Source organism: Lactuca saligna, chromosome 7 (genome assembly GCF_052625555.1).
Source record: "Lactuca saligna cultivar CGN05327 chromosome 7, ASM5262555v1, whole genome shotgun sequence".
NCBI lineage: Eukaryota > Viridiplantae > Streptophyta > Magnoliopsida > Asterales > Asteraceae > Lactuca > Lactuca saligna.
In genome coordinates this window covers 171,110,255-171,126,058 of record NC_136423.1, presented here as the reverse complement: position 1 = coordinate 171,126,058, position 15,804 = coordinate 171,110,255, and the positions used below count along the sequence as shown (strand labels likewise).

The 15,804-nt window shown below is 41.7% G+C and overlaps 1 protein-coding gene across 1 annotated transcript; it reads left to right on the top strand.

Moving 5' to 3' along the window:
* Positions 1–3,027: 3,027 nt before the first annotated feature.
* On the top strand, positions 3,028–15,393 carry LOC145007456 (2,3-bisphosphoglycerate-independent phosphoglycerate mutase-like). The gene is made up of 7 exons (XM_078966391.1): positions 3,028–3,272; positions 11,719–11,809; positions 11,902–11,997; positions 14,061–14,237; positions 15,064–15,088; positions 15,267–15,281; positions 15,389–15,393. Exons 1-7 carry the CDS (start codon positions 3,028–3,030, stop codon positions 15,391–15,393), a joined length of 654 nt encoding a protein of 217 aa, XP_078822517.1.
* Positions 15,394–15,804: the final 411 nt, after the last annotated feature.

The following is a 15,804-nucleotide window of genomic DNA, read 5'->3' as shown; positions in this document are numbered from 1 at the left end:
AGATGAAAGTAACTATTCACTCACTTGAAATGGTGGTGATTCCGAACTCAGACAGCGCTTCACTTCTTGAAAAAAAATTCCTTCGACGAAACCTAGTATTATTACCACTAGAGTTTAGTCTATTATTCACTGAGACTAATTAATAATCTAGCTATTATTACTATTATATAACCGTTAAATAATACTTATATAACCTATAATAATAGCCCAATTACTTATTATATGTTCTTAATAACGTTAATATATTTAAATAAAAACTATATTAAAAATAGGGTAGGCGTAGCTCACTTACAACGAGTTTTATAGAAAACCAGGCTTTGCTTGGAGCAGCATTCCCATGTGGAAAATCTCTTCTTCTCAGAGCCGTCGAGCACTCAGGGGCTTCCACCTCGTGCTAGGGAGGTTCCCTAGGCTTTTCGGGGGGTTTCAGGGTTGGAGAGAGGTTCTAGAGAGAGAGTAAAGAGAAGAAAGAATGAGAAAGGTGTGAAGAAAATAAGGGTGGGAGAGGTTCTATTTATAGGGTGAAAATGGATGAACTTGGTGCCACATGTCACCATCTAGTGGCAAGACGTGAGGAGAAAGCAATGGCCAAGATTGTGCCACATCACCATTTTCGCACAATATACTTCCGACTTCTAAAATCCGTAACTTTCACATACGACCTCCGTTTTTTACGTTCTTTATATCCACGCGTAGGTAAAAATAATATCTACAACTTTCGTTTTGACCCCCATCGGCTAATTCTCGACCGATCTTAAAGTTAACAGTACTAGGCGTTTAGACTGTTAATTGACCGCAAAGAATTCGTAACTCCTTCATACGGACTCTGTTTTCGTCTGTATTTTTACTGTTAAGTTCCTATTAATGAGATCTTCAACTCTCATTTAAGTCATGTAAGCCAAAAACCGCTCGAACTAAAATTGGAGTTTCGGGTCGTGCACTGCTAAGCCGAATCTTAGAAAAATCATAACTTCTTCATACGCAGTCAGATTTGGGAGTTCTTTTTATGGATTTTCTAGGTTTAACATATTCACAAAACCTACAGGTTGCAAGTCTGCTAGTGTTCGACTGGACTGTCTAGAATAGTCTGTGGTTGTCATCCATACTCTGCTGAATGACGGGGCCATCATTTGGGAAAAAGGCTTCTTACATTGTCCACCTCTCACCCTCACCTCGTGGTCTATAACACCTCTCAACTCATCATTCAACTCATATTCCATCTATTATATCTACCCATGTTTACCCCAACATTATCGTAGATATAAAATGCATATACAGTTTAAATCATTTAAAACATGTATAAAATCGTTCATTTAGCATAGATAACAAGTATTCAGATAATATGTACACATAGCACTTAATTTATATAAAATACTTCATATCTATGAGTAAGATGAAAGTAACTATGCACTCACTTGAAAGGGTGGTGATTCCGAACTCAGACAACGCTACACTTCTTGAAAAAAAATAATTTCCTTCGACGAAACCTAGTATTATTACCACTAGAGTTTAGTCTATTATTCACCGAGACTAAATAATAGTCTAGCTATTATTACTATCATATAACCGTTAAATAATACTTATATAACCCATAATAATAGCCCAATTACTTATTATATGTTCTTAATAACGTTAATATAATTAAATAAAAACCATATTAAAAATAGCGTAGGCGTAGCTCACATACAACGGGTTTTATAGAAAACCAGGCTTTGCTTGGAGCAGCATTCCCGTGCGGAAAAGCTCTTCTTCTCGGAGCCGTCGAGCACTCACGGGCTTCCACCTCGTGCTAGGGAGGTTCCCTAGGCTTTTCGGGGGGTTTCGGGGTTGGAGAGAGGTTCTAGAGAGAGAGTAAAGAGAAGAAAGAATGAGAAAGGTGTGAAGAAAATGAGGGTGGGAGAGGTTTTATTTATAGGGTGAAAATGGATGAACTTGGTGCCACATGTCACCATCTAGTGGCAAGACGTGAGGAGAAAGCAATGGCCAAGATTGTGCCACACCACCATTTTCGCACAATATACTTCCGACTTCTAAAATCCGTAACTTTCACATACGACCTCCGTTTTTGACGTTCTTTATATCCACACATAGGTAAAAATAATATCTACAACTTTCATTTTGACCCCATCGGCTAATTCTCTACCGATCTTAAATTTAACAGTACTAGGCGTTTAGACTGTTAAATGACCGCGAAGAATTCGTAACTCCTTCATACGGACTCTGTTTTCGTCTGTATTTTTACTGTGAAGTTCCTATTAATGAGATATTCAACTCTCATTTAAGTCACGTAAGCCAAAAACCGCTCGAACTAAAATTCGAGTTTCGGGTTGTGCACTGCTAAGCCGAATCTTTCAAAAATCATAACTTCTTCATACGAAGTCAGATTTGAGCGTTCTTTTTATGGATTTTCTAGGTTTAACATATTCTAAGACTTTAGTTAGATCAGTAAGGCTAGAAATTCATCCATCATAAAATCACTATTTACGCTTCCCGGTGCCGTGCCGGTTCCGTCGCGAAACTTCGACGGGTCATAACTTCTTCGTTATAACTCGGATTTCGGCGTTCTTTATATGTACGGAAACCTTGAGACATATTCTACAACTTGGTTAAGATTATTTATTCTAAATAATCATTTGTATAAAAGTAGTTTTCGACACTTATTGCCTCTAAATTGACTAGCCCGGATCTACGAACGTTACATTTACTGTGGTTACTATGTATCCAAATTATTTTAACCTAGTGTGGAATTGGCTTCTTGCTTTCTCACTTCCTTGAAAATGATTTTCAGTTTGTGCCTTGTACACTGGAAACTTCATGGTTTAGGTTTTCACCTATTTCTAAATTTTGTATATTAATCATACATCTACGAACATGGTAGTGGTTCAAAAAACTGTTTCATGATACATGTGGTATGATAGCATTTGAAGTTGTAAAAGTACACTGTTGAGATGTTAAATACTCGTGTATCTTTTTTTCTACTATTGCTCCTGCTATTATTTCCTTATGATTTTGGGTTCTACATTTTGAATGCCAACAGATAAATGTTGGTTCAACTTCCGTGTAGATCGTATGACCATGCTTGAACAAGCCGTTGAATATGAAAAGTTTGATAAATTCGATAGAGTGTGGGTCCTAAAAATTAGGTATGCAGATATGTTTCAGCATGATGGAGAATTGAAGCTTCCAAATCACTACCTTGTATCTTCTCCATTGATTGATAGGACGTTTGGTGAATGCTTGGTTCACAATGGGATCCATACTTTCACTTGCAGGTAATTTATTTGTTTGAAAGAAGCTATAACATCCAGGATTTCAGGTATTATTTTTATCATTTATTTTTGGAGTCTATGAGAGAGAGACTCAACGAGTTAATGCCTAGACTCGTCGAGTAGGGTCGCGTGGTGATGACTGGATTAATGAGTGGACTCGATGAGTAGGTGAGGGGACTCGACGAGTCCGTGCTGGCGACTAAAATCCTAATTTCCCGGGTCTGAGCCCTATTTAAAGGACCTTATAGCCTTTCATTGCGGCTACCTTCATCCTTGAGAGCACCAGAGCATCTGAGAGTCCTTGTGAGTGAGAAAAGAGGCCATTGTTCATCATCCTTGTGTGTGTTAGCAAGAAGGGAAGAGGAAGGTCAAGCTAGGAGAGTTAGGGAGCTTGGATCTACTTTCATTTGGGCAGAGGAAGCTATTCGAGGTATTATTCAAAGCTTATTCTCGTATTTTATTGATATAATCAAATCTAGGGTTTCTTCCTGCCTTGATTAGTTTGTATTTGGAGTGTGAGAAGTCCCATGGGGAATTGGTACCTAGATCTGGACCTTAGAAGGTCCAGAGAGTCCCAAATGCTTTGCTTTATGCCTTTCCCTTTGAGTTGTGGACTTAGGTTACCATTTTAGAGGTCATTTCACCAAAAGAAGCCTTGTAGGCGTTGCATGGGTGCCAAGATGTGACCTTTACGTGATTATCATGTTTGGGAATGTCAGATATAGAGATTAGAGAAACAGATCTGACCTCAAAAGGCCATTTGAAGTCGAGCATGGAATTAACTCGCTGAGTGCATGAGCAAACTCGACGAGTCGGATCGGGTTGTCCTGTGACTCACACAGGTTGTAACTCGTTGAGTTGGGGAAAGACTCGGTGATTCAGTTGGGATTTAGGGGACTGGAATTCACGTATGAACTCGCCAATTCAGTGCCTGACTCAACGAGTTGGGTCAAGGGGGTGGGGGTAGCCATTGGCCAATGTTGACCAGAGTTGACTTGTGTTGACTTAGGGCATTAGTCAAATAAAGTCAGGAAGGTATTAATTAGAGATGTAATTATGCTATAGGAGGAAGCTAGGTCGGAGGATTGAGCGCGAGTGATTATCCGACATGTTCGAGGTGAGTCTTCTCACTATGCCTTACCCGATTGGGTGATTATGTGTGATCTGAAGGTCTTATGTGTATGATAAAAATGTGATGCATGTTGTATATGTAATATGTTATGATATGAATATGATGATATGGACTGGAAGGTCAACAGAGTTATGGGATGAAAATCCCCTGAGAAACTTGGATCGGAAGATCCCATAGAGCTATGGCCTGGAAAGGAGTATGTGTTGTACGTGGTATTTTGGGGAACTCACGAAGCAGTATTGCCTACCGTTTTCGTGTTATGTGTTTCAGGTACCAGTGATGATCGCGGGAAGGCACCGACATGATCATTACACACTTATGGTGGAGATATTTTCAGATTCTGGGGATTTTGATTTACACTTATGTTATGTAAAAACAATTGATACATGTTTTCGAGAATTATGATTGGAGTATTTTTATTAAATTAAAAATGAAAATTTGTTTTGAAATTTTGGTGTTACACGTTGGTATTAGAGCCTTGGTTTGAGGGATTCGGATTCTCCTTCGGGTGTATTTGAACTCAAACTGAGGATTTGAGAAGCATTTTCATAAAAGAAACAATTTTTCCAAAAAGTAAAAGAATTTGAGGAAAGCAGAAAGAAGCAGTGTGTACGATCAACCAACGCCCGAACGGTGATTTTCAAAATACCCTTACATTATGTGTTATGAGATATGATATGATATGTTATGCATGCTAGAGTAGGCTAGGTATTCATGTTAGGTCTAGAGTGGCCTGATTTGTGATGCCTTAGGCTAGGAGATTTCTACTGCTGAGAGATGCTTGAGAGTGAGTAGGGAGCAACGAGGAGCTTATGAGAGGCTTACCAAAGGGTAGCATATGCTAGCGAGATGTAGAGTATTTGTGAGCTGGGATCCTAGGAGGAGGACTTAGGGTGAATGTTGATGCGGTGTGGGCAGTAGTATTGGGCCCGTACTACCGAAGACACCAGATCAGTGCGCAGTCCAAGTAAGAATCCTTAGGGTACTAGGGAGAAAGTAGGGTTGAGTTATCGAGTGCAAGTATACTCAGGAGAGTCTATGATATTTTTATGTTGTATTTCAAAGGCATCATGGTTGGGACATGCCACAGACTAGGGACTAGCGAGGGGGTGCGAGCGATGAGGAGCTCTGCCAGATGATTCATGATGAGGTGGTTGCGGCCATCTGAGCTGAGATACCAGAGATGTTCGGGTCTATCAAGATCACGCTGATTGAGACCTTTGATGAGCGGTACGCCGCTTTTACTAACGTTGCTGTTGCTATGGCCACCGCAGCCGTCGCTGCTTCCAGGCCGCAAGGAGGTGACTCGTTGCTGTATCGGGAGTTCAGCAACACGAAGCCACCAGAGTTTGATGGGACGTAGGATCCGATTGTTGCAATGAGATGGATATCTGATATTGAGGGATGCTTCTACACCTGTTCGTGTCTAGAGCATCTGAGGGTTCAGTTTGCACTGAACCAGTTTCTCTTGGGAGCAAAGGACTGGTGGAAATTTGTAACGGTGCATCTTACTTTTGCGGAGATCTCAGCGGTGACCTGGGAGAGGTTCACCACTATGTTCAGAGACGAGTACGTTCCCCTGGTGGAAAGGGTATGGTTGGCCCAGGAGTTCTTGACCCTCAAGCAGGGTACTGAGTCCATGACTGTGATCACCAGGAAGTTTCATGAGAGGGCGATGTTCTGCCTTGAGCACGTGTCATCTGAGAAGGCGCACATGAGTCGGTATCTAAGCATTCTGAGGAGGGACATTCGGGAGCTCATATCGAACTCGACATACCGGACATTTACTGAGCTTCAGGCGAATGCCCGTAAGAGGGAGATTGAGTTGGAGACTCAGGCCAGGGAGGAGGCTGAGTCTTAGGGGTTGGATAGGTGGACGACACAGTCTCATCCGGTAGCCAAGCGGGCAAAGCCCGCCTATTCGAGATCTGGAGGCCAGAAGGGTCGCACTTGCGGAAAGTGTGGCAAGGGACATGATGGAGTTTTTCGATCTAGTGCTTGCTACAAATGTGGCAAGGAGGGGCGTATAGCCAAGGACTGCCCTAAGGGATTCATGGTTTGCTTTCATTGCATCCAGACGGGCCATCGGAAGGCTGAGTGTCCGCAGCTGCGGAGATAGCACATGGAGCACAGCAGGGATCTGCCCCTGCCGCTGTGCGCGCTACTGAGGTTCAGCCAGTGACGGCCGAGGCACCAAAGGCTCGCGGGAGAGCCTTCCAGTTAACAGCGGAGGAGGTCCGTGCAGCGCCCAAAGTCATGGCTGGTGTGTATTCTGTTACTATTTGTTTATGATGAGATCTTGTGTTTATATTATCATATGCGTAGGTACTTTCCTTGTGAATTCTGTACCTGCTTTGGTGTTTTTTGACTCGGATGCGAGTCGGTCATTTGTTTCATTAGCGTTCAGTAGACACATCACTATCCAACGAGAGGCGATGAGTCGACCTTTATGAGTTTCTATAGCTAACGAGCGAGCAGTGTATGCCACGGACGTGATTCGAGGATGTGTGCTTGATATTTTCAGCGTTGAGTTTCCGATAGATCTGGTCCTGATTGCGATGGGGGACGTATGTGTCATCGTGGGCATGGATTGGTTGAGCCGATTTGGGGCTGTGATAGACTGCGAGCAGCAATTGGTGACGATTCAAGATCCTAGTGGTGGAGTGCTGACAGTCTATGGCGAGGGAACTCAAAGTGGGTCAGCATTCTGTTCGGCTGCCAGAGCGAGGCAGAGTTTACAGCAGGGCTGCAAGGGGTTCGTAGCTTATGTAATGGATACAAGGATTGATTCAAGGAGACCGAGATCAGTTGGCGAGGTTCTGATAGTGTGCGAGTTCCCAGATGTTTTCCCCGAGGAGTTATCGGGTGTGCCTCACAAGAGGCAGGTAGAGTTCCATATCGATTTGGTTCCGGGGGCAGCACCTAGCGCCAAGGCGCTCTATTGCCTTGCACCTCCAGAGATGCAGGAGTTATCCTCGCAGCTTGAGGAGCTGTTGGGGAAGGGGTTTATTCGGCCAAGTAGCTCGTCGTGGGGAACGCCGATCCTTTTTGTCAAGAAAAAGGATGGTTCGCACCTTGGTTTACCAAGATAGATTTGAGGTCTGGATATCACCAGATGAGGGTGCGTGATGAGGATATCCAGAAGACGGCGTTCAGGACGCGATATGGGTACTATGAGTTTGTGGTGATGCCTTTTAGGCTCACCAATGCACCACCAACGATCATGGATCTCATGAACAAAGTATGCCGGATGATGTTGGATCGATCGGTAATCGTGTTTATTGTTGATATTCTAGTGTATTCTATATCTCGAGAGCAGCATGGGGAGCATTTGAGGGAGATCCTCGAGGTATTGAGGTCAGAGAGGCTTTATGCCAAATTCTCCAAGTGTGATTTTTTGTTACAAGAGGTCCAATTCTTGGGGCATCTTGTTAATCAAAGTGGGATATTGCTCGACTCGACCAAGATTGAGGCGGTGATGAGTTGGGAAGTGCCAAAGTATGCCGTAGAGATCATGAGTTTTCTGGGGTTGGCCGGTTATTATCGGAGATTCATTTAGGATTTCTCCAAAATTGCAGTGCCACTCACTAGGTTGACCCGAAAGGGTGTTTCTTTTTCATGAGGTCCGAAGCAGCAGACTTCGTTTGAGAGTCTTCGCCAGAAGTTGTACGAAGCCACAGTGTTATCCCTTCCAGAGGGAGTTGAGAATTTTGTGGTATACTGTGATGCATTGATATCAGGGTTAGGTTCAGTGCTTATGCAGAGGGGGCATGTGATAGAAAATGCATCGAGGCAGCTGAAGCCTCATGAGGCGAGGTATCCCACTCACGATCTGGAGTTGGGAGCGGTAGTGTTCACTCTCAAGATCTGGCGCCACTATTTGTATGGGGTTCGGTGTACCATTTACACAGACCACAAGAGTTTGAAGTATTTGATGGATCAACACAACCTGAATATGCTGCAGAGGAGATGGCTGGATGTGGTGAAGGATTACAATTGTGAGATCTTGTGCCACCCGGGCAAGGAGAATGTGGTAGTCGATGACTTGAGTCAGAGGGCAGAGAGTGTTCCGATACGAGGTATATGTAAGAGAATGACCGTGATGACTCCGATGTTAGATATCATTCGTGAGGCCCAAGCAGAGGTTGTAAGACCGGATAACTGCAAGATGGAGCAAGTGATTGGGCATGTATATAAGTTTGTGACTGATAGCCGATGGCTTATGACTTTTCATGGTTGGATCTGGGTGTTGTTTATTGGTGGGGCACACAATGTTTTGATGGAGGAGGCGCATAGAACGAGATTCTCGATCCATCCCGGGGCCACAAAAATGTATTTGGATCTAAAGAGAGACTATTGGTGGCCTTGTATGAAGAGAGATGTTGCGTGGGTTATAGAGAGGTGCTTGACCTGTCGTCAGGTTAGGGCCGAGCACCAGTGTCCGTATGGAAAGTTGCAGCCACTTGAGGTTCCCCAGTGGAAGTGGGAACAAATTTCTATGGATTTCATCACCAAACTGCCAAGAACCCCAGGGGGTGTCGATGCAATTTGGGTGATTGTGGATCGATTAACGAAAAGTGCTCACTTCCTTTCTATCAGTGAGAGTTCTTCCGCAGAGAAGTTGACATAAATATATGTGAGGGAGGTAGTGTCTCGGCATGGGGTGCCTATTTCAATTGTATCAGATAGAGATGTATGTTTTACTTCCAAGTTCTGGAAGAAGTTTCATGAGGAGTTGGGTATGAGATTGCATTTCAGCACTGCTTATCACCTTCAGACCGACGGTTAGAGTGAGCGGACTATCCAGACACTCGAGGACATGCTTCGAGCTTGTGTATTAGACTTCGGAGGAAGTTGGGACACGTATCTACCTTTGGTTGAGTTTTCCTATAACAACAACCACCATTCGAGCATCGATATGCCTCCCTTCGAGCTGTTGTATGGAAGAAGGTGTCGGACTCCCATTTGTTGGGGAGAGGTAGGACAACGTGTGATGGTAGTACGAAGATAGGATTCCATACGAATGATCAGATTCAACAGATCAGGCAGAGGTTGCTGACGGCCCAAAGTAGCAAGAAGAGCTACGCTGATAGGCGTGGTTTAGAGCTCGAGTTTCAGGTTGGTGATTTCGTTCTCCTGAAGGTATCACCTTGGAAAGGTGTGATTCGATTCATGAAGAGAGGCAAGTTGGGACCTCGATATATCGATCCATTCAGGGTGACAACTAGGGTGGGCAGTGTAGCGTATCGTTTGGAGCTACTTGCCGAGCTGAGTCAGATTCATGAAACCTTCCACGTGTCTCAGTTGAGAAAGTGTATTGCCGATGAGTCAGCAGTGGTTCCATTAGAGGACATTCAGGTGGATGCGAGCCTGAATTATGTTGAGAGGCCAATCTCGATCCGAGATAGGAGAATCAAGGTTCTAAGGAACAAGGAGGTGTCCCTAGTTCAGATCCAGTGGCAACATCGGAAGGGGTCCGAGCTGACTTGGGAGCCGGACTTAGAGATGCAGGAGCAGTATCCAAAATTGTTTGCAGAGCGACACTTCGGGGGCGAAGTCTGATTCTAATGGGGGAGAATTGTAACATCCGGGATTTCAGGTATTATTTTTATCATTTTTTTTGGAGTCTAAGAGAGAGAGACTCGACGAGTTGATGTCTAGACTCGTCGAGTAGGGTCGCGTGATGATGACTAGATTAATGAGTGGACTTGATGAGTCGGCAAGGGGACTCGACAAGTCCGTGCTGGCGACTAAAACCCTAATTTCCAGGGTTTGAGCCCTATTTAAAGGACCTTATAGCCCTTCATTGCGGCTACCTTCGTCCTTGAGAGCACCAGAGCATCTGAGAGTCCATGTGAGTGAGAAAAGAGGCCATTGTTAATCATCCTTGTGTGTGTTGGCAAGAAGGGAAGAGGAAGGTCAAGCTAGGAGAGTTGGGGAGCATGGATCTACTTTCATTTGGGTAGAGGAAGCTATTTAAGGTATTATTTAGAGCTTATTCTCATGTTTTATTACTATAATCAAATCTAGGGTTTCTTCATGCCTTGATTAGTTTGTATTTGGAGTGTGAGAAGTCCCATGGGGAATTGATACCTAGATCTGGACCTTAGAAGGTCCAGAGAGTCCCAAATGCTCTGCTTTATGCCTTTCCCTTTGAGTTGTGGACTTAGGTTACCATTTTAGAGGTCATTTCACCAAAAAAAGCCTTGTAGGTGTTGCATGGGTGCCAAGATGTAACCTTTACGTGATTATCATGTTTGGGAAGGTCAGATCTATAGATTAGAGAAACAGATCTGACCTCAGAAGACCATTTGAGTTCGAGCATGGAATGAACTCGCCGAGTGCATGAGCAGACTCGACGAGTCGGACCGGGTTGTCATGTGACTTACACAATTGGTAACTCGCTGAGTTGGGGAAAAGACTCGGTAAGTCAGTTGGGATTTAGGGGACTGGATTTCATGTTTGAACTCGCCGAGTCAGTGCCTGACTCGATGAGTTGGGTCAAGGGGGGGTGGCCATTGATCAATGTTGACCAGAGTTGACTTGTGTTGACTTAGGGCATTAGTCAAATTAAGTTAGGAAGGTATTAATTAAAGATGTAATTATGCTATAGGAGGAAGCTAGGTCGGAGGATTGAGAATGAGTGATTATCTGACATGTTCGAGGTGAGTCTTCTCACTATGCCTTACCCCATGGGGTGATTATGTGTGACCGGAAGGTCTTATGTGTATGATAAAAATGTGATGCATGTTGTATATGTAATATGTTATGATATGAATATGATGATATGGACCCGAAGGTCAACAGAACATGAACCGGAAGGTCAACAGAGTTTGGGATGGAAATCCCCTGAGACACTTATATCGGAAGATCCCATAGAGCTATGGCCTGGAAAGGCGTGTGTGCTGTACGTGGTATTTTGTGGAACTCACTAAGCATTATTGCTTACCGTTTTCGTGTTATGTGTTTCAGGTACCAGTGATGATCGCAGGAAGGCGCCGACATGATCAGTACACACTTATGGTGGAGATATTTTGAGATTCTGGGGATTTTGATTTGCATTTATGTTATGTAAAAACAATTGATACATGTTTTCGAGAATTATGATTGGAGTATTTTTATTAAAATAAAAAATGAAAATTTGTTTTGAAATTTCGTTGTTACATAAACCATGATTTCTTGAATCTTGAGGTGACCATGTTTTGACTTTTTCATTAATGGTGAGGCAGTGGAATTCAGACATGTGGCATATTTCTGGAATGGAAACCGGTCTGGATATTTCAATGTTTAGCTAGAAGAATATGTTGAGGGTGATAGTGGAATTACATTTAATGTTCAACCAAAGTTGAAAGCTTTGGAGATTGATCAGAAGGCATGTGATGCTATCCTTTGTGGAAGATTTTATCAGGTAAAAAGCAATTTTTTGAATATTTTTTTAAATACAAATTCAAAAATAGAAACGAAATAAATTAAAAGTAGGTTGTTATTTGTTGCATTTAGGTGCATTTGAACATACCAAATGGTGACATGGTTGGGCATATCAGTGTTGTTGAGGCTAGTGTTGTACCATGCAAGACTGCTAATGATGCTGTTAAGGTAAAAAAAAAGATGTATTAGAAAATTGTTAATTTGTTTTATGTTTTTTATTGTATATTGTAATGACCCAATTTTGAAGGCCAAAAATTTCATTTTTGAATTAACGCATTTAACAAACATTTTACCAAAACATTGTCAATAAAACATCCATTACAAAATCATAATGTTGTATTTCAAACCATAACATCATAAGTATTGAAAATCAAAGTACAGTCCCAAAAAATTCTTGTGGAAACATGTGTGTGTGTGTGTGATGCACTGCTACACCGCCGACTCCTTCCCCTTCAACGAAGAGGTACCTGAAACTAAAACTGTAAACTGTAAGCATGAAGCTTAGTGAGTTTCCCTCATCATACCACATACCATACAATATCCTTGGTATCTTTCAACTGGTAATCTTCATCGGTATCATTCAACCGGTAACCTTCATCGGTATCTTTCAACCGATAACCATCATCGGTATCTTTCAACCGGTAATCAACATCGGTATCTTTCAACCGGTAACTGGGGACTATTTCACCCCCTACTTCTAGCATACAATCAACAGATATAAGCATACAATAAGGCATATCCGGGTACTGACCTACCCTTGGGTCCTAAGGACCACTGTCAGGGAAACTAATCCCTACCATACACATAACATACTACTCAGATAAACCTCATAACCAACACATAACTAGACCAAGATAATTATCACAAAGACCATTATCTTTTAAATACCCCTTTTTGGTGGGCCGACATTGTGGCTTTAGACCCACCCCTAATGGAAGTTAACTCACCTCAATATCGTCCAGTGTCTGAACTATCCTCGGCGCACAAGTCGACTCCCTACGACTCCTCGATCCCTACACGACAACCTTCAAATCAACACACATCACATACAAACCTAAACAGGGTCAGTCCAAGTTCAGTCAAAGTCAACATTCAGTTGACCTGACTTGCCGAGTTGGCCTACCAACTCGTCGAGTCCATGCTTCTCTAATCCCACACAAAACCCTATCTCCACTTGTCGATTCTAGCAAAAACTCGACGGGTTCTCCTTCAATCATAACATCGAGACCATCTTCATCTGACTCGCCGAGTTCCTTCTTGAACTCGTCGAGTTCATCTCCAACTTAAGAACTTGTCCAGTATATGACTCGACGAGTTGTATGAACAACTCATCGAGTCCATCTTCAAAGATGTGAGATTGCTATGGACTCGCCGAGTCTGCTCATACCACTCGCCGAGTCCCATGGCTTCCAGGTCCCTTTTCGCGTCTAAACCCACAAGGGAATTCCTTCTTAAGACCTACCCATACACAAAAAGGGTTTGGTTCACAATGGTCACCGACTCATCCAGTGCCATGAATAACTCGCCGAGTCCAACCTTGACCAATTCCATACAGTCGTTTTAAATGAGGTCTAACACACCAAAACCATAGATCTGCCTCCTAATGTCCATTTTATACGTAAGGTTCCAAACTTAATGCACATGCATGGGGTTTTTAGCTAAAAAAATCCATATAAAGTGTCCTACAATGTGCATGGGGCTCTCATGCCCTAAAGCTAGCACCTTTATGCCATGAAACCCCTCTTAAGGCCCAGATCTGAAGTCAAAACCCACTCAACACTTCGAAATCCGAAAAATGACTTAGAAATCCATGGAGGTCCCAAGTTAAAGATGAATAAACACATCGGTGAGTCAAGACAGGGGCATTATACCTTAAAGCTGCTGAAAATGAAGTAAGATCTCTAGATCTACAAGCCCCAACTCAATTTCCAAGCTCCTTTCTTCCTTCCAAGCTTTACAATCCACACTAGAACACCAAAAATGACCTTAAATCACACACAAACAGCTAGGGTTCGATATGGAGCTTTCAAGAGAGTGTTAGGGACAAGGGGGGCTGAGTTAAGTTGTTTATATAGGGTACAAACCCTCAGATTTAGGGTTTCACTTATCCACCACCTACTCGCTGAGTCGGTCACTTAAAATGTCTGCAGCCACGTCCCTACTCGGCAAGTTGATCCTCCAACTCGTCTAGTCACAAAGAAAAAAACATACCAGGTGTTACATATATGAAGGGGTTTAATTTTGTGAAACAAATGATCTTGGATGCAGTAGATCAAGTGGGTGGAATATTTGTGGTGACTGTTGATCATGGTAATGCTGCGGACATGGTGAAGATGAACAAGAAGGGAGAGCCTACTCTTCATAAAGAAGGAAATGTTCAAATTTTAACCTCTCATACTCTTCAGCCAGTAAGTTAGCGGTAACTCCTATTTCAATTTATTTCTTTCTACTCCAACATTACACTTACGCTTTACCTTTTTGTTTTCATATTATGGCGTTTTACTTTCAAAAAGCTACATAATGTACTAAATTACTGTTAGAAAAAGGATGAATAGATTGCTTGGATTCTCTGAAAGTCGTGATTCACTATCAAATTGAAGTATTTCGATGGTACAGATCAAACACTCAATTGGATGAAATTCAGAGAATGAAATCTGAGAATGTATATGAAAATGTTCTTCAACATGTACCAGAATATTGACCAAAAAACGGATATATCAATCCTGTCTGAAAACTGTCAACAGACAGTTAGAAACTGTCATAAAACTAACAAACTGTCATTAAACGGATGTCATGGAGTAAAGGGTCAACTTTCTAAAATTGGATTTTTGATGCAATTTTTAATATAGCAACATAGTCCAAATAAACAGACAGCTCGATCCCAGCCAGGGGCTCTGCCCCTTGGACCCCGCCAGGGGCTGCCGCCCCTGGGACCCCGCTCCCAGGGGCGCTGCCCCCGGACCCCCGTTCGTTTAGGGGCTTCGCCCCTAAATAGCAATGTACTTTAAATCTTGAAAAACTTGAACAAGTGTGCACTCCTACACCATCCTAACTTGTTCAATATTCAACAAGATCACTTTTTGTTAACAAATTTAATCCTATTACACTTAAATAATATTTGATGATATAAAATCACCAACAATTACCATATCAATAAAATTCACTTTCTTTAGATTAAATGCTCAATTGCGGTGGTAAAGTGGTTTCATGCTTTATATTTATGATGTTCAACAGGTGTTTGATGAAATAACACGGGAAGGTTAAAGCTCACACCTGTAAAGGTAACACAGTTCTATCATGTATATTAGACTTACAAAGATTGTAACGACTAAATAATATGCACTTATGTACCTGTTAACTACGAAGGTATGTAAATAGATGGAAAAGTTGGATTTTTTTTTATTTAACAATTAAAAATTAACTATGAATAATTATAGGTTTAAGATTTCACGGTATATATTTTTTTCACTTTTTGAAACAATCTTTTTAAAAAAAAAAAAAAATTGATCAACAAAGTTTTTTTTTTTTTTTTTTTTTTTTTTTTTTTTTTTTTAACAAGGGTAAGACCCCAAACTTCTATGAATAATTTTTTGATCTTACTTCTATGTTTAAGATTTCATCGTATTTAATTCATTTAAAAACATCATTTTTTTGAAGTGATAAATTAACTTTCATGTTTTTGAAGTGATAAACAAACTTTCATATATGACTACCTTTTTGGCAACAAGGGTCCCCATTTTGAATTAAAATTATCAAGTTTTGAATTTCATCTAATTCTTTTTATTTAGAAAATATTGATGTTTATAAATTTTCTTGATGTTTGATTCAGACAGTTTTGGGAAATTGATAACTTTTTTGGCTTTACAGTTTACATCTTTCACTACTTTTGAACCTATACCTTATGTGACCTTATGGTCCTAACTATCTGTTTGGACAAATTTTATGCAGACTTTCTACTAATATTATAGTTTAAGT